This window comes from Quercus suber, unplaced genomic scaffold (assembly GCF_002906115.3).
Source record: "Quercus suber isolate HL8 unplaced genomic scaffold, Cork oak 2.0 scaffold_46, whole genome shotgun sequence".
NCBI classification, from domain to species: domain Eukaryota; kingdom Viridiplantae; phylum Streptophyta; class Magnoliopsida; order Fagales; family Fagaceae; genus Quercus; species Quercus suber.
In genome coordinates, this window is record NW_027069511.1 from 1,740,875 (window position 1) to 1,760,575 (window position 19,701).

At 37.2% G+C, this 19,701-nt stretch overlaps 1 protein-coding gene across 1 annotated transcript; it reads left to right on the top strand.

Annotated features, from left to right (window-relative positions):
* The first annotated feature begins 3,744 nt into the window (after nt 1-3,744).
* LOC136066790 (protein DECREASED SIZE EXCLUSION LIMIT 1-like) lies at nt 3,745-18,548 on the top strand. The gene is given in 7 exon segments (XM_065771640.1): nt 3,745-3,859; nt 9,496-9,590; nt 9,676-9,767; nt 14,822-14,928; nt 17,273-17,311; nt 17,313-17,334; nt 18,108-18,548. Coding segments are annotated over 7 exon segments (519 nt in total). The 5' UTR covers nt 3,745-3,794; the 3' UTR covers nt 18,207-18,548.
* Nucleotides 18,549-19,701: the final 1,153 nt, after the last annotated feature.

Sequence of the window (19,701 nt, forward strand, 5' to 3'; positions counted from 1 at the left end):
ATGTCCAACATCTATTTACAAATAATCAAAGAACCCTACAGAAATAAAAAACAAATGATTTCGACATGTCCAAAGTTCAGTACAACTACGTACTTGACCGGCAGGCGTCTCCCATAGCGCCGTGGATCGATGACCCGGCTGCTGTGTCAGTTGTGTACTTTCCGCGGGTCTAGGAACCACATTTCGCAGTTGCTGCATATCTGACACGCATGCAATCATGTTAGACAAGCAAGTATTTCAACAGGGTTCTAGAACAAACTGACAGAAACAAATACACAGAGAGAGAGAGAGAGAGTGAAAAAGAAACAGAGTGAGAGAGAGATTTGACAAAAAATTGAAAACATATAATTGCTCATCTGAATTATGCATCATGCATCAATATATACACTGATTTTCAATCCATTTAATCATATCAAGGAAGAGTTAAATTAAAACACTAAAATATAAAACCCCTAGCCTGAGCATATATGCCTAACTTGATCCTAATGTTCATGGCTGCAAGGCATAAACAAAAAGGACCCATAGTTGCAGAATGTATAAGCAACCTAACCAACCAACCAACGTGCGAATCAATGTCTAAAACAAACAAAGTAAACCAACAAAATGAACACAGAAAAATGCAACCCAATGAATCAATTAAGCACCACAAAAAACACCATTGGAAAATACTAAAACATAGTTCTAAAAGGTACCCAACTACTCCTAAACAATTTTGAGAGTATGGATACAACCGAGACAGAAATGGAAAAAGAATTCTTATATTTCTTGCAAGAAGAATAAAAAAACAGATTATCTAGCATTTTTCTATAAAAGCCACAAGCCACCACAAATCTTAATGCTCCCCCTAACCTAATCCAACCTATTAGGAAAGGATTGGTGACCCTCAAAGGCCACTAAGTTCCCTTTTCAACCTCACTTGTAGTAGATGATAATAATAATGAATTGATGTACTTAATCAACAAACATAACCCACACATGACTGCTAATCTAACACAAGACAGAAGCTTCAACGGGCTTAGATACCAAATTTGATGTAGGATTTTTAGGAATTTCGGCACTAAAACACTAGGCAATCACACCTACGCTTTCGTAAGCAGTCACACTTAGGTAGGAGATAGCAATCACGCTTGAACAAAGTTGGAATGTTATTAAAATCTATCAATATTATCGACTATAATAAAGCCATTATCTAGGCTATTTCTAAATCCTTTCTTATAAAGACTAGGAATTCTAATAACAAAAAAATAAGTACTTTAAGAACTTCTAAGACAATTCTAGTCTCTTATGACAATCAATTATGCATCTGTACACAAAATGTGGCAGCAAAGGTTTTAGGAACCCAAAACAGTAGATATACAAGGCATTTATGAGCTCAATTTAGTTCAGTGATAGTGGATGTCCATGATGTGCATTTTATGGTCTGTGTGTAGATATATGCATGCATATCCATTATACACACATTATATCTATTATATTAATAAGTTAACAGAGTGGAAGCTTGCAAAAGCCAGTAAGTTTGAAGCTTGTAAAACCAATAGCTTCTCAATTCAAGATCATTTAGCATTGAATTAAATAGCAATTTTCCCTCATTCAAAATCAATTTTCACATACAACATAATTTCCTGAAATTATACAGTTGAATTAAAAAGCAATTTCCCCTAACAATGGCCACCGTTGTCATGCTAACTGTATTTTTTACATGAATTTATGCCATATACGTGCATCCAAACCCAGTTCAAAACCAAACCCAGTTCAAAACCAAACCCAACAAAGCTAAAAAAGCAACAATAATAATGAATAGAGATACAGGAAAATCTAACAGAGAAAAACTTAAGAAGCCACACTCAAATCAGAGTAAATGCACAATCAACACTTAACTCAGATTACATGCAAAGGGAAAAAACGAATATTTGATCTCAGCATTTAGAAATTACCTTAATACGTTTCTAATCCTTGAACTCTGAAGATGGATTGGGTTGAGCTTCGGCTATAGTGAGAGTGAAAAGGTGTGGGTTTGGGTGTGGGTTTGGATTGAGCTTCAATCCAGCGTCGACTGACCGATTTGGTTTGGGTTCGGGTAGAAATAGGAGAACTTGAATATTCGTTGAACTTGGGAAGGCTCTACTGAACGGACTAAGGGTGGCTACTAATCGAACGGAGGAAGGGAGAGAAACTGTAGAGGAAGGAAGACACACAAACTGTTTTAGAGACGTTACATTCAAAAGTGTTTCATATTCTGCACATAAATCAGATTCTCCATTGTCGAGTTGTAAACAGTTACGCGGGAATATTTTATTTCCCAAAAGCCACGCTGGATTACCAGTGTGGCAAGAACCAGCATAAAACTCAGTTTTTGGATATGCGAGTAACTTAAGTAACTCGGCTTTAAAATTATCGAGTATTGAAACAGGGGCACGCACCTACATAGTTTCGAAACAGGGGCATAACGCCAAATATTTTTGCCCAAAGGGGCAAAAGGCCAGATAGTCCTGCCTTCCCATGCACCCTGCTTCATGTGCCCATGCACCACCTCATGTGACATCAACATGACACTAGTAGTGACATCAGCAACTTTGATTGATGTTGAACAGTCTTCCAATGAATAAATTATACAGTCCTTCATGATAAATCATGTTACTTATTTACCATTCTTCTAAAAATTTCTCACTCATTTAAAATTGTTGAGTCAATTTATGATAATAATAAAATAAAAAATTAAACAAAAATTGACTTTTCTTATTAAACAAATTTAACAATTTTAAATAGGATTGACATTTTTTTTTAGTAGAATGATGGACAAGTGATGTGATCTAATTTCTCCTCCTAATGCTGATTTTTCAAAAAAATTGTCTCATTCCCCGATTGATTTTTCACTTTGAATTCAAATTTGTTGTCAATTTCCAAGTTTCCTTAATTCTTGACAGACACAACAACAATCAATGGGCCTATAGTATGAAACACTTTATGAAAGAGCATTGTCCATGGAGACATGTCAATGGAGAGTTCTAAGCAGGGGTGGAGCCACATAGAAAGGTCTGTATATGAGTTGAATTTATGTCTTTGAACTTATTGGTATTATTTATATTATTATTTGGGCAACGTCATGCTTCACAAAGTTATATTTTAAATTTGTTGAAAAGTGCTATCATATACATTCATTCATCAGTTTGATTTTTAAAATCTACTGGACAAATATTTCTAAATTTCTTGACTTGAATACAACATTTTGTTTGTGGGGGTCTTCTAGAGGTTTTGTTTGCTAAAGAAGCCTAAGCCTAGAGTTATGTATAGTGATGCCATTCCAGAACCCTGACTTTTTTTTTGGTGGGGGTGGAGGGGGGGGGGGAGATAGGAATTAATCTGCACTTAAAAAATGAAGTAAGGATGTTTTTAAGCAAAATTCTTCTACTTTGATCGCATTGTTCCTGCAGTGTTAGGACAGTTTGGAATAGCTTGTGTCATCATTTCATTCAATTTTTTAGTATCATATTTCTTTAAGCCTGTTGTGTGCTCACTTATTGTTTCTTCCTTGATCGTTAAATTTTCATATTTTCCTTTGTAAAATTTAATACATTTTCCATTTCACATGGGTAAATACTAAATACATATTGCCTTTCATACATTTTCCATGGAACATGGGTAAATACACATTGCCTTCAATTATTGGGCTAAGCAATGATCTCCATCACTTGGCCCTTTATTCTTCAGTAAAGAACCTCTTTGTCTCTCTATCTCTTTCCCCCCTTCTGTTCAAATGCTACACTTTGACATGTGACAATTATTACTTGGAAGGGATGTGCATGGCAGTTCAAGCATTTTTACCATCCGAATCACAAGGATTCCTAAATGTCTTGGCTGGGTATTATTGAATTCATACAAGTTCCGAAGATTCATCAATGGAGGAAAACACACACACTGAGAGAGAGAGAGAGAGATGGAACAATACGAATCTTGTGAAATGAATTCATTACTTGAACTTAGCATACTCTGTTCTTTATATAGGGAGAACAGAGGCGGGAAATGAAAATAGAAAAAATAACTAACTAATAACTAACTCATTAATCTAACTAACTATAAACGACAGCCGTATTATAAACTATCATGCTATGCTATTGCTAAACTACTTGTAGTTCACTTCTATATATACAAAACTACAAGTAACAGATACAAAACTACAAAACTACACTCAGTACTCCCCCTCAAGATGAACCATAAATGTTGATTAGGTTCATCTTGGATAATAGGAAGTAGAATTGCCTGTAACCAAGCGCCTTTGTGAAGCAGTCAGCAATCTGGTGTCTAGTAGGAATATGGAATGCCTTAATCACTCCATCTTGAAGCTTACTTCGAATGAAATGGCAGTCAACCTCTATATGCTTCGTACGTTCATGAAATATTGGATTGGCAGCAATGTATAGGGCTGCCTTGCTATCACAATACAGAGAGGCAGGTTGATTATGATCTAAACCAAATGTTTGAAGCAAGGCCAACAACCAAACAACCTCACTGGTGACAGTAGCCATTGCTCGATACTCTGATTCTGCAGATGATCTAGATACCACTTGCTGCTTCTTGCATTTCCAGGATATGAGAGATTCACACCAAGAAAGACACAAAAGCCTGAAACTGATCTTCTAGTATCTGGACAAGCCGCCCAGTCAGCATCACAATAGGCTTTTAATTTTAATTCAGAACTTGCTGATAAAAATAAGCCTTGTCCTGGTGTCTTCTTAAGATACTTTAGTACCTTGTAAGCTGCCTGCAAATGTGGTATTTTGGGAGAACTCATAAACTGACTCAGTTTATGCACTGAGTAGCAAATATCAGGCCTAGTCAAGGCAAGATAAAGAAGCTTGCCTATAATTCTTCTGTATAGAGATGGATCTGGAACATCTTCTCCCATAGAGCTTCTAAATTTAGCTGATTGATCCATGGGAACATTTGCAGGCTTACTTGCTAGCAAACCTGTATCAGAAAGTAACTCTAAAACGAATTTTCTTTGACATAAGTTGATGCCTTTGTCAGTTCTTGCAACCTCAAGACCTAAGAAAAACTTCAAGGTACCAAGATCCTTGAGCTTGAACTTGTTATCCAGAAAAACCGTGAATGTATTGACTGCCTCCACATTATTGCTAGCTATTAGAATGTCATCTACATAAACCAGCAATATGAGAATGGAAGCCTTGCTGACCTTGGTGAAAACAGAATAGTCTGACTTAGATTGGATAAAGCCATGATCAAGGAGAGTGAATGAGAGCTTGGCAAACCACTGCCTACTTGCCTGCTTCAAACCATAAAGTGACTTAGTGAGCTTGCACACCTCCCCCTTGCTGCCAAAACCAGGAGGAGGAACCATATACACTTCCTCATTCAACTTTCCATGCAAGAAGGCATTATTGACATCTAGCTGGGACAAATGCCAACCAAACACAGCAGCCGCAGCCAAAAGAGTTCTAACTGTCACAAACTTCACAACAGGAAAGAAGGTTTCATAGTAATCAACACCTTCAGTTTGGGTAAAACCTTTAGCCACTAGTCTAGCCTTGTACCTTTCCATGGAACCATCAGCTTTAAGCTTAATTTTGTAAACCCACTTGCACCCAATAGGCACCTTACCAGGAGGCAGATTGGTCAACACCCAAATGTGATTAGCCTGAAGAGCATTAATCTTAGCCTTCATGGCAGTTTGCCACAAGGGATCAATGGAAGCTTCAGCATAGGAAGAAGGTTCTTTGGTAGTGGACAAGGCAACAGAAAAGGCTTTATGTGCAGTAGACAGTTTAGAATAAGAGAGAGTGGAGGAAAGTGGATATAAAATACCTGGACTGTTAATGGAATCATGGGAAGGCATGACAGAAGCTGAAGCCATATTACAGTTATAATCATGAAGGTATGAAGGAGGTTTATGAGGCCTAGTTGACTTTCTAACAGCAGGTAAAATAGGTAAGGGATGGGGAAGATCAGAAGGTTCAAGTGGAGTATTAGAAACAGGAGAAGAAGTGTCCAGATCATGATGAACAAGATCTGGAAACTCATCAGGAGGGACAGCAGTGTCAACATGACTGAAAGGCAAAGAAAACTCAGCAGAAATAGGAGAAATGGATTCTGAAAGGGAAGGCTGAGAGGAAAACATATTGTGAGAAGGGAAAGAAGGACTAAGAACAGGTTTAGACAGCCAATGTTTAAAGGGGAAGGCAGATTCTTTGAAGATGACATCTCTAGAAAGGAAGATAATTTTAGTAGACAAATCATACAACTTGTACCCTTTGGTTCCAAAAGGATATCCAAGAAATATGCAAGCCTTGGCTCGAGGATCAAACTTGGATCTGTTTCTAGCTAAAGTAGAAGCATAACACAAGCAACCAAAGGATCTAAGATGCTGATATGATGGAGAATGACCCAAAAGTTTTTGATAAGGAGTCAGATTGCCTAGAAGAGGGCAAGGAAGCATATTGATAAGATAAGTGGCTGTAAGAACACAATCCCCCCAGAATTTCAAAGGTAAATTGGCATGAAACCTTAAGGCCCGAGCAACATTCAACAAATGCTGGTGTTTTCTCTCAACAATAGCATTTTGTTGTGGTGTTTCAACACAAGACAGCTGATGTAAAATGCCATTTGAAGCATAAAAAGAAGAAAGGGCAAATTCAGGACCATTGTCACTCCGGATCACCTTAATGGACCTTGAATTGATTAAGAATCATTTGAAAAAAAGTTTGAATCAAGGAAGAAGCTTCAGATTTAAGTTTCATTAAATAAACCCAAGTACATCTACTATGATCATCAACCAAAGTAAGAAAATATCTTGAGCCATTCAATGTAGGAGTAAAGAAAGGGCCCCAAATATTAGCATGGATTAAGTCAAAACAAGATAAAGAAACACTTATGGACTTAGGGAAAGGCAGTTTATGTTGCTTAGCCAAAGGGCAGACAAAACAATCAAAGGAATTGTTGTTAATGCAAGAAGTTAGATCAGGTACAAGATGTTTCAACAAAGCTATTCTTTGTGCAGATGGATGACCCAATCTGTAATGCCATAATCTAACAGTACTATTTGAATTATCAACAACATTAGAAGAGTCAAGATGATAGACATTGACACTCTTATTACAAAGAAAAGAAGGCAATCTAGACAAAACCTCAGAAACAGATTGTTGTAAGGTGAAGGAATTAGTGCACTGCAAGATGTACAGACCTCCATATCTCTTACCCAACCCAATCATCCTCCAATGCAGTAAGTCCTGAAGAAAACAATAATGAGAAAGGAAAACACAATAGCAAGAGGGGTTTTGGGTCAGTTAACTTATAGAAATAAGATTGAAAGAAAAACTAGGGATGCAAAGAACATGCTCTAAAGTCAGGGTTGCTGAAACTTTAACAGTTCCAATGTGGGTTACCTTAACCATTTCACCATTAGGAAGTCTAACAGAAATTTGAATAGAAGAGGTAATGGAAGTAAAGAAATGAAGAGAGTGAACCATGTGGTCTGTTGCACCACTATTTAGAATCCAGTCAAATAAGCTAATGTGAGAGGTATTTGCACTGGAAGAAAAAACTGAATGCTTAAGAGAAGGGGAAAAATAGATACTTGAAAGGGTTTGGGCCTGAACATCCATTAAAGGCTGAGAAATGATGGTGGCAACCTGATGAGTAGTGTCCAAACATGCCTCTGTTGGTGCTTGGGTGCCAAAGTGACATTGAGAGTTCAATAAACCAACCAACTGCTGATATTGAGCCTTGGTGAGAGCAACAGGTTCACTGAGATCTTCAACAGCAACAACAGTGCTTGCAAAAGGTAGACTACCTTTGTTTTTAAACTTATACCCAAGAGGATATCCGTGCAGTTTGAAGCACTTGTCAACAACATGCCCCATGGCTCCACAATGAGTGCAATGTAGTCTGCCATTCTTAGACTTAACAAAGGTCTTGGTGTTACCAGATTTAGACCCAAAAGCTGCCAAAGCCGTTGATGTATCAATCAAGGCCTTCTTCCCAGCACCTACTTTTCTTTGTTTCTCATCTTGCAGTAGAAGAGAGAACACTTTGCTTAAAGGAGGCACAGGCTCCATCAGCAGAATTTGACTTCGAACAGCTGCATATGTCTCATTTAGCCCCATCAGAAAGGACATGGTACATTCCTCAATTTGATGACCACATGTACATGTCCTATAATTAGAAAATTCATCCCAGAGACCTTTGAATTTGGCATAGTATGCATTAATAGTTAAGTCCTCTTGAGTCAAAGAACTAATCTCCTTTCTTAAGTCAAAGATTGTAGGTCCATTCCCTTGCCCAAACCTGTTTTGCAGATCAATCCAAACATCCCTGGCAGTCTTAAAGTAGACTATACTTGATTGTAAATCCTTAGAAACAGAATTAAACAACCAAGCTAGGACAGTGTTGTTGCATTTACACCATGCTGTGTAATGTGGGTGATCAACAGACTGAGGCTTGGGGATAGAGCCATCAATGAATCCCAATTTGGTTTTGGCATCCAAAGAAATGAGAATGGCCCTACTCCAGGTATTATAGTTTTCTTCGGTGAGATGTTGAACCACCAAAGAAACTCCTGGATTATCTCCACTAGATAAGAAATAGGGACTAGATGTATTTTCCCAAGGCTGGACAGTAGGATGAGTAGCACTTGATGTACTCTCAGTCATGGCTAGATGTATTGTCAAAGAAAATCAAGAATCAATTTTCTCGAGAATCGTTCAAGAGATAGGAAATCAAGATTCAGCTCTCAATCTTGATCAAATTAGAAAAAAAATGGATTGGAAACCCTAAAATCAAAGAAGGGAAATTGAAACCCTGAGATTGAAGGTTCAAATTTCAATTATGAACAGGAAAATCAAGATCAAGATTTCAACACATAAAAGAAATCAAGACCTAGAAGATGATGATCTTAATGCAAGAATCAACAGAAACACAATAAGGTAAATTTCTAGTTGATCTGAATGAAGCATTAAAGAATCAGGGAAGGACGTAATTGAACTAGGAAGAATCAAAGAATACCAGAAGTGAATGATCTCTGAAACTAGTTCTGCTCTGATACCATATTGAATTCATACAAGTTCCGAAGATTCATCAATGGAGGAAAACACACACACTGAGAGAGAGAGAGAGATGGAACAATACGAATCTTGTGAAATGAATTCATTACTTAAACTTAGCATACTCTGTTCTTTATATAGGGAGAACAGAGGCGGGAAATGAAAACAGATAAAATAACTAACTAATAACTAACTCATTAATCTAACTAACTATAAACAACAGCTGTATTATAAACTATCATGCTATGCTATTGGTAAACTACTTGTAGTTCACTTCTATATATACAAAACTACAAGTAACAGATACAAAACTACAACAGATACAAAACTACAAAACTACACTCAATAGGTATATCCTTCTTATCTTTATTATTCATCTTCTATTATGAATGCAGCTAAGCATTTTATCAGTTTAGCAACTCTATAAGGTGTGTCGTGGCAGTTATGAAGATGGTTCCATGCTTTGGTGGGACATACGGCATTCGGGAGTTCCTCTTACTTCTGTAAAGTTACATTCAGAGCCAGATATGGGATCCTGTATTTAGAGATAACCAACATATTCTTCCTCTTTTTTTTTCCCCCTTGAAAGCAAATTGTGATCCATTTGGTATCCTGTATATAGTTTTTAGCATATCTATTGATGAATCGTGTAGTGGGGGTATCTCAAGAGCTGCAGATGACAAAATCGTGATGTATAGTTTGGATCATTCCATGGTAAACACACTTGTTCATAAATTCATCATACTTGTTTTCAATCTACATCTCTTACCAATAAAGAAAAGGTAACAGTTGAGGGAATGTTTGGAAATCTCTTAGCACCATCGCTCCCTTGATGGGCCCATGCTGGTTATTGATAACCATTTGTATTGCATCTTCATCTTTTATGTTCCATTTTGCTTTAGCTGCTAAATTCCCCCTATCGGTTAACAAAGGTTATGAATTCAAAACCAGGCTACATTTTTTCATTCATTAGATCTCAGAGTTTGGGAGATGTTCCACCTAGTGCAACTACTGGCTGGTGAATCTGTCAATCACATCATCAAAACTTTTTTTTTTTGGTAAAAGGGAATTATATTAAAACTAACAAAAAGCAATAGTCTCAGGACAATGCCTGCTTAAATACAATCTAGAAGCATCAAAATCAAAAAGATGTTTTAAGTCCGCAGGTGGACTATCATACATAGTAATTCCTACTTGTTGATGGGTCCCTATTTTGGCAAGGTGGTCTGCGCATCTGTTTGCTTCCCTAAAGCAGTGGCTAAATCTGATTCAAGGAATTCTGGACACTAGTTGTCTGCAATCATTAACCATGGCCGAGAGAACAACATTAGCTGTCAATCACATCATCAAAACTTTTTTTTTTTTTTGAGTAAAAGGGAATTATATTAAAACTAACAAAAAGCAATAGTGTCAGGACAGCGCCTGCTTAAATACAATCCAGAAGCATCAAAATCAAAAAGATGTTTTAAGTCCGCAGGTGGACTGTCATACATAGTAATTCCTACTTGTTGACAGGTCCCTATTTTGGCAAGGTGGTCTGCGCATCTGTTTGCTTCCCTGAAGCAATGGCTAAATCTGATTCGAGGAATTCTGGATGCTAGTTGTCTGCAATCATTAACCATGGCTGAGAGAACAGCATGAAATGGCAGATCTTCGCGAGGGGCTAGAGGTGGTAAGCTGTCTAAGGAAGACAAGCAGCGCATTCGAGCACCATGGTCCAAAGCACTAATCATTAAGGTGTATGGAAGATTGGTGAGGTATAGTTTCCTACAGACCAGGCTACTCGCCATGTGGAAACCGAAAGGGAGGTTAGATCTTGTGGATTTAAGAAAGGAGTTCTTTTTGGCTCGCTTTTCACTCCCAGAGGACTATGACGGGGTGCTTGACAAAGGACCTTGGTTCGTCGTAGAAAAATTTCTGTCGGTAAGGCCTTGGGAGCCTAATTTTAAACCATCCATGGCAGACATTGCTTCTATAGCAATATGGGTGCGTATTAACGAGCTGCCCATAGAGTACTATGAACCAACAATCCTTAAGCAGATTGGGAGTGCGATAGGAAACATTCTCAGGATTGATACTTATACGGTGAAAGAAGCGCGGGGGTGGTATGCAAGGTTTTGTGTACAGGTTAATGTCAACAAACCTTTTATAACCTCCATCATTATTGGGGGCAGAGAGCAAGAGGTAGTCTATAAAGGGATCCACAAACTCTGCTTCTTCTGCGACAGGGTTGGCCACCACAGAGAACAATGCCCATACACTATCAGACCCGCTTCACCACCATCAAGCGAGGGATCGGAGCAGCTAAACGATCCGCAGGACCAACGTGAGATGCATGACCCTGACACTACAAATGTGCACCAACACGATCAAGGAAAAGGACAAGAGGATGTCTTTGGGCCTTGGATGGTAGTGACACGTAGGAAAAATGCCAAAAACTCAAAAAGGATTGGTCCCACCTCTGACCATAACTCCTTGAGGCAACCTACTGAGTCCACACGTCATGGTTCGACCCTACCAAGATCTCCCTCGGGTGGTGAGAATGAATCTCTTCACACTAGTAAAAGGAAATTCTCCTTGAGCCAGGCTGAGTTGGGCTTAAAGATAAGGAATGAGTTGAAAAGTATCTCAACTGGGCCAGCCTTGGATGTAAGTAATGCTACTGGGCCATCCACTAAAGGCACACCGCTTCAGGCCCATCTAATAACGCAAAGGGTAAAAAAGGCATTTCGAGAACCAAGGCTGTTACTCGTGAAGGCACTAGAAACTCAAGTCAGATACCTACATTTGACTACCAGAACCAAACTGAGAACGCCTCCACTAATAACAACCCTATTCTAGATGTAGAACGGCAGTTCCGATTCACAAGTTCGGCCACGCCGGAGTTTGTCGACGAAAGGGGTCCGAGTGATTTACCTAATGGATCGGGTACTAAAATTGCGGTGGATAGTCTTCGCTGACATGCTGAAATCGGAGGTGGAGAGCAAGCTGATATGAAGGACCTTCTCCCAGGTTTCTACGATTCCTCAATGGTGCAAAGTAGATCTGAGGGTGATACTTTCAGAGAGACGGATCTTAACACCGAAACTGATCAATTCATGCTTCATGGGCAACCGACACATCATGACGATACTCTAAGTGCTCCAGTTCATCAAGGAGATGTTAACTCAGCTGATTTCTATAGAGATGGAGATGGGAATTCTTTGACTTTATCTGATTCCCATTCTAAGGAAGGGTCAAACAAGAGGTCGGGTGAAACAGATGGGATGGATTTTGATGGTGGAGGAGAAGCTCTTCCTTTGTGCTGAAGAGCGCATGACCCCAGACCTGTCTCTCATCATGAATATTGTTGTTTGGAATTATAGGGGCGCCCTGAAGCCCGAGTTTCAGGATCATGTTAGAGAGCTTGTTCAAAACCACAACCCAGTAATTTTTGTGGTTATGGAGACTAAGGTAGGAGGGGTAAAAGCCAAGGAGATTACAAAGAAGCTCCCTTTTGATGGTGCCTTGCACATAGACACAATTGGTTATGCGGGTGGTTTATGGTTTCTCTGGGATGCAGGCAAAGTGGATGTGACTTTTCTATCGAAAACGGAACAAGAAATTCATGTTGTCGTGAAGGTACGTTCTCTTGAATTTGACTGGTTATTTTCTGCCATATATGCTAGTCCCAGGTTGGCTGAAAGGTGCACTCCGTGGGAAAATTTATGCAAAGTTGCTGAGCTTCATACGTTGCCTTGGGTTATTGCTGGGGATTTCAACGAACCCTTTGCGGAGAGTGATAAGTTTGGGGGAAGGGCGATTAGCATTAACAGATCCCTGGATTTGAAGGACTGCTTGGATAGATGTAACATGATTGATTTGGGTTTTTCGGGGCCGCGGTTTACTTGGATGAATAAAAGAGAGCTAAATGCTCTAATCCAAGAAATGTTTGATAGGTTCTTCGTGAACCCGGAATGGTGCACGATCTTCCTAGAAGCTAGAGTTACTCATCTCACACGGTGTCATTCTGACCACTATCCGGTCCTCTTTGAATCAAACCCTAGAAACTCCATTCAGCTTCCAAGGCCTTTTAGATTTCAAATTTGTTGGATCACTGATCTTGACTTGCCTAGGGTAGTGTCGCAGGCTTGGGATCGTTCGAATCATCTGAGGGAAGCTATCTCCAACTTTGAAAAAGATGCAGTGAGCTGGAACAAAAATCATTTTGGAAATGTCTTTGGTAAGAAAAGAAGATTGATGGCGAAACTTCGCAGTATTCAAAAGGAGATGGCTATTAGATCGACTGCCTCCTTAATTGAATTAGAGAAACAGCTTTTGTGTGATTTGGATACCATTCTTACTCAAGAATTGGAACTTTGGGCGCTCAAATCAACATCATCAAAACTACGTTCATAAGAAAATCGCTTTAGAGGCCTCTTGGATTGCCCATTCATGAAATAAGGTGCAAGAGTTCTCTGCATCTGTAGAGGAGGCTCATCCATGATTGATAATTGGAATTTGGGTACTTGACTAGATGGCCCACCACTGATCTTGTTTTTCTTCATTGCATTCATGAATTCCTTGTTTGATTCTTAGGGCTTCTTCCGATCTTCTTGACATCATTTCCCTCTACTCCAAGTATTCCAAAGTATGTTCCTTCTTTTGTTTTGTGGCTCTTCAGGTGAATTATTGATTGAGATCGAGGGCAATGCGCCTTCCCCATTGATCACCATGACTTGTCCTATTGCATCGGGGGATTTTAGATAATCCCCATTAGTTTTGAGTAAGGGGACCCATTCTAAAACGTTCTTCTTCCTCTTTTGCTTTTCCCCATCTTACTAATCCTAATGAAGGGGTACTCAATTGGTCAAAGTTATTCCCAAGTTAGAATTCCAACAAACACCAAGAAGTATCCATCCTTAGCACAAAGAAACCGCTGATTTTAGAGAATCTTGACCATGTTTTTCTTCAATAGTTAATTGATCTTGTTGGATTTGTCATGATACGGTTGCCAATATTATGTTAGTTTGTGTCAGTTTAAAGAGTGTACCCCCCACCCTCCCTCCTCTCTCATCTTCACCTCTTATGGCCTGTTTGGATTGAGGGGGAGTAAAGTAGAGTCGGCTAAAAATAAGCTATTTTTGGGCCAACTCTATTCTACTCCCCTTCCCCCTCAATCTAAATGGACCATTAGTCCCCTATATCTTGACAACATATAATTAAGCTGTTCTTTTTCTATACCACTCTCTTGCTCCTTTCTTCTTTTAAATTTTTCCTCATTTTCCATTCCACTGTCTGGTGCTCATATTTGGATTATGATCGACCTTGAGGGTATTTAATTTGTCAATATAGAATGTTAAATTGGTAGAACTTCCATCAGTTTTCAACTTAGTTCTAAGCTTTAAAGATCAATGGTGTAAAATGTTTTTGTGTTGTACATAGAGTTCTACATCATTGATAGCTGGTAAACTTTAAATAAACTGATTTAAAATTCAAACATCTATTGGGAATGATAACAATCATATCAAACAGTGGCTGCAAAATAATCAACTAGCACAAAATGACTAGTGAGTTGTTTGAGATCATATCTGGTTTGGATAATGCAAACGTCACAAGTTTAATGTTCCATTATTTTCTGTTTCTTTAGCAGCTTTCTTATCTATTTCATTTTGGTGACTTTGTGGATATATATTTATATTTAATGATGATTTACCTTTTTGTTGCCTCCAGCCTCCTGCTATATGAAATAACTGTTCTTATGTCATGTCATGCCTTGTATAATGTAGGGTTCTTGTGTGGTCAAGAAAGAAATTAATTTGGAACGACCTGGAATAGCAGGCACCTCAATTAGACCAGATTGCAAAATTGCTGCTACTGCTAGCTGGGACCACAGGTTGTTAACAATTTTTTTTCCCTGAAAGATTAAAGGATTTTCATGTACAATTCTTGCATAGTTTCAGTTACTCTATTGTAAAATATGAATACTAGTCAGTTCTCACACAAATATAAGCTAATATGTTAATAATAATTTGTTGCATATAGAGTTGTAATCGGTGAAGGGGTTACCTATGTGAAATTCTCTTCCTTCTCATTTTAATGGGTTATGCTAGCAAATTAGTTGTGGGGCATTTTTCATCCAATAAGAAATGGTTTTCATCAATTCAGTTGACTATCTAGATTGTTAGGTTCTAAAAACTTAGGATTTGATGTATTTAGAACTCTAATGTGTAATATTGGCAAACCATGATCAAAACATGTTGTTTAGTCTTGTTTAGACTTGCTCAAAGTTGTGTGTTTATGTAAAGTTGGAATCGAGTGGCTGCAGAAAGTATTAGTGACTGTCGGTCTGGCTCGATAGATCGAAGCTTAGACTCGATCGATCGAATATCGGGCAGAATGTTTTTCCTGCAGAATTTTCAACTCAGCCCAAGTCCATTAAGGATTAGGGTTTCAGATCTAATTCTCCTACTATATAAAAGAAACCCTAGCCACGTTTCGGAGTGCAATCCTAGTTGCTCTGGTTGTATTGTTGCTCATATTTTGCAGTTTGTGTGAATCTCTTGTGAGATCCTTGATGAGCTTTCCTTCACATAAACTTAGAGTTTTCAAGGTAGAGATATTATCAACGCCTTGATAATCAACTCAGTTACTGTCATTGGAGCTTAAAGAAACACAAGCAGGAGTGCTTGTACTTGATTGGAGAATCCAAGAAAGAAGGAGTCTGTGAATTCGGAACTTGCACGTGGTCGTGTCAGTAAGTTCTATTGGTGGGTGGCATTAGGAAGTCGAGCTTGGGTGCTTGTAAGTCCTTTTGTATGAACTTCGATTCTTTCATATAGTGGATTCAAGTTTACCTTGAGGATAGCTAGGTTAAATCCTTCCCAGGTTTTTTACTGGTTTGGTTTTTCTGGGTGATCATATCTTTGTGTTCTTTAGATTTCCACTGCTTTATATCTTGATATGATTATTTGATTCTGTTAACCTAGATTTGCATAATTTGACTAAGTTAATTACTTGGCTAATAAACTAGGTTAATCCTATTATTGTGTTTTAAAGGGTCTAAAAACCTAACATAGATTATTGAACAATCATATTTGTCATTACTATCTAAATATTTAATTTTTTATGCTCTTGACAATGGATATATTTCTTCTTTGGTTAGTTTGATGAATTTTGATTTGTTTTTAATCTCAACTGAGTCCCTACCAAGGGTTCCTCAAAATCTGCTTTTGACAGCGAATTTTGAAATCTTTAATTTATTTTATTTTTTGATAATTCAGTATTTCATTGAACAAAGAACAAAGTTTACAACCCCTGACTAAGCTAGCTCCAAGGCTGGAAGATAGCAAATCCAAACCAATGGAACACAAGTGAAGAGTCTAAACAAACTCAACTACAGAGACAAGTTCACATTCTGCACTACTGAACAACTACCGGAGCCCAGCCCATCCCTTACATCAAGTGATAAAACATACAAATTCATCTAAGTATACCCCAATTTGCACAAAATAATTCTTTTTAAGGATGGAGTTGTCCCGCTGCTTTCCTTCATTCCTCCCCTTATATCTCTTTTGATATACTTAAGGATTTTCTCCTGTCTCAACCTTGCCACCATAGATTCTGTTATTTCTTTGAATCCACAAGGGGTAAATTGTTGCCCACCAAGACAGTTTGCAAAGAATGACTCTTGGACTTGTTCCTTTCAAGTATTTTGTTCCCTAACTTACCTGGTCCTCCCAGTTTTAAGGAATTCCAGTCACTAGACATAAAGCCATAACTTGCTGCTGTAATCTTCTTGTGAGTAGATATGCAGAGTTTCACCATGAAAACTTCAACTACGTGGATGATGGGATTCTCATAAATTGTCTAAAAACTTTGTCAATGAAATAGAACAAACTTCTTTTTGAGAAATATTCATCATCTGTTTAAGTGTTCTATAGCTCAAACGATGAAAATTTGCATAAGCCTTTGAAAACCCAGAAAACAATAATCCCACTTTGGAGCCTAAAACAGGAGTTGGCTCAGTCCAGGTCCATTATTGAGTAGTTAAAAGAACAAAAAATTTATATTTTTCATATTCACATTTTTTGCATTTCTTCATTTGTTTTGCTATCAAACTGGGACTTAATGTGATTTTTGTATTATGCAATTCATTTATCAAAAGATATCTTTATTTATTTTGTCTTGACATTATATAACGTAGGCTTTTAAAGTGGTCTCTGTTCACTTGTTTGTAGAGTAAGGATATATAATTACCGCAAAGGAAGTGCTCTAGCAATTGAAATATCACCATGCTAGGGTATGTCATTTCATATTTGTATTATAACATATACAATATTATTATTTTTTTCCTTAAAATTTTAAACTTCATATCTCTATTTTCTTACTAGAAAGTTTAAATCAGCTGTTGTGGCTTGTATTTTATTTCTTGATATTCAGGGCTTTGATGGAAAATGCATAGTTTTATGATTCGGATGTTGTTTTAAATTTCATCCTTTTATATCAGGGCCAACAAGCTCTAGTTAAATGGAACTTCTCCTTTTTATAAATATGGGTGGATAGTGAGGTTTTGGGTTCATGACCCACTAGGTGTGCGTGTGTGCGCGCACCTCTTTCTTATATAGGTTTTCAATTTTAATGGAAACTTGGTTGAATTACTTTTAATNATGGGGATGAGCTTGGGTTCAAAGCCCACCTAGGGCAAAGTCCCTCATCTTACCTTAACCAAAAGAAAAAATAAAGGCTTTTTAGCTTAAAATTTAAGGCCAACACAAGCATCCCACCTTGCTGCTTGGTTAATTTATCATTGGCACATTGTTTCTGATATGATGGCCCTAGGTGCAGAAGCTTTTTTTACATACTCCATGATTATATGGGTGAAAATAAACGGAAATGGAAAAAGATAATTCTATTAAACCCTGCCACCCCACCTCCTGCCGGCGAGGTGGCATTCTACTCCTGCAGAATGTGATTACTTCACCTGTAATTCTTTCCTCTCTTCAGTTTTGTACCGTTGACTAGTTGATTGTTGTGATCACCCTTATAAAAATGCATCACTTTTCCTTTTTACAGTGTAACGCGGTTTCATTCTCAACTGATTGTAAGCTAATGGCCTCTGCATCGGAAGACACAACTGTCGCTCTATGGGAACTCTATCCTCCTCACACTTAATGTTTAATGGTATCGAGCGACAAAACATTTGTACAGTACCGCTGAGGATATGGATTTCTTCTTATGTCTCATTGCTTTGGGGAAAATTTTTAACTAAAGAAAATCTCAAGAAGAGGGGATAACTTTCATGGATTGTGTTGTATAACTTGTATATGTAAGAAACATGGGGTGTGAGTTGCACATTTGTTCCTTCATTGCAATATAACTAGAGAAATGTGGTCATTAGTCTTTTGCTTATTTGTTAGTTAGGGAATGTCTAATTTAACAGTGGATATTTGGCAAAGAGAAATAATAGTGAATATCAAAGATGGAAGGCTATACTGCTATATTTGTTGTGGTTCATATGGAGAGAGAAATATATGTTTCGAGGGGAAAGAGCTACCTTTGACGAAGCTGAAAATTTTATTTATGAATACTTTATGTGGAGTTCGGCTTCAATTTCTCTCTGTCTCAAACATAGATTTTTTGGATAATATGAATAACTCATCGTGTTCTTTCCCTAATTTTTAAAAAATTCCACTTGAAACCATGATTTTTTAAATCGTTTCAGTTATATGTCCTTGTTAAGTTATTAAGAGAAGCTCTATCACCAAAGTCTCAAAAAATTATAGTATATTTTCTTTTATATTATTGTCACTTTTAATGAAATTAGTGAAATATTTTTGTCAATACATGTTTTTCAACAAAAACATTGTTGGATTATATTCTCTTTATACCCTCTATAGTTACAAAACATTAAGATAATAAGAGATTAATAACTATATTATCTATAATTTCATGTTTTATCTACTTAATTTTTTTTTTATTTATACAAAATTGGATGTATGTCTTAAGAACTTAAAGAACTCGTAATTCAAGCGGGGAAATTTGAAAATATTAAACAAATTAAACATTGTTAAATTGCATGACATTGACAAGAAATTACATAAGTATACCTTCTTTAATATATACTCGGTATAATATTAAAAATGCACACTTATTGGATTAGTTTGTGATTGTGTTTAATTAATTTGAAGTGAAATAGATAATTGGATAAGAGTTTTATAATCAGTTCGGATCATAGAATTTAAATTCTGATAAATATCAACCAATTATGACTTATCTATAATTCCCCAACTCTTAAGTCTTATCCAATTGTTTTCAACACTATTATTAAAAAGATTTTATTTCGGTTTATTTTATTATTTTCTTGAAAGTTTATTTGATTTGTTTTTCAATACTGAATTCCTTGCGAGATTCTTTTTGTTGATAATTGCTTTCTTATTATTTAGTTTGCTTTCATTTTCTATCAATATCAATCTTTTATATGATGGAAGGTTACTTAAGATATCTGTATGTTTATTTATCTATTTATAATCTATATAAAGTTGAGCCTAACAGTTAAGGCTTGTGTCAAGTGTATATCGCCAAAATGTCAAGAGCCTTATAGCTAAACTAATTAACATCTCCTAGTGTTTTAAATGTAAACATCTAGAAATTTGAGGGAGTGTTTGGT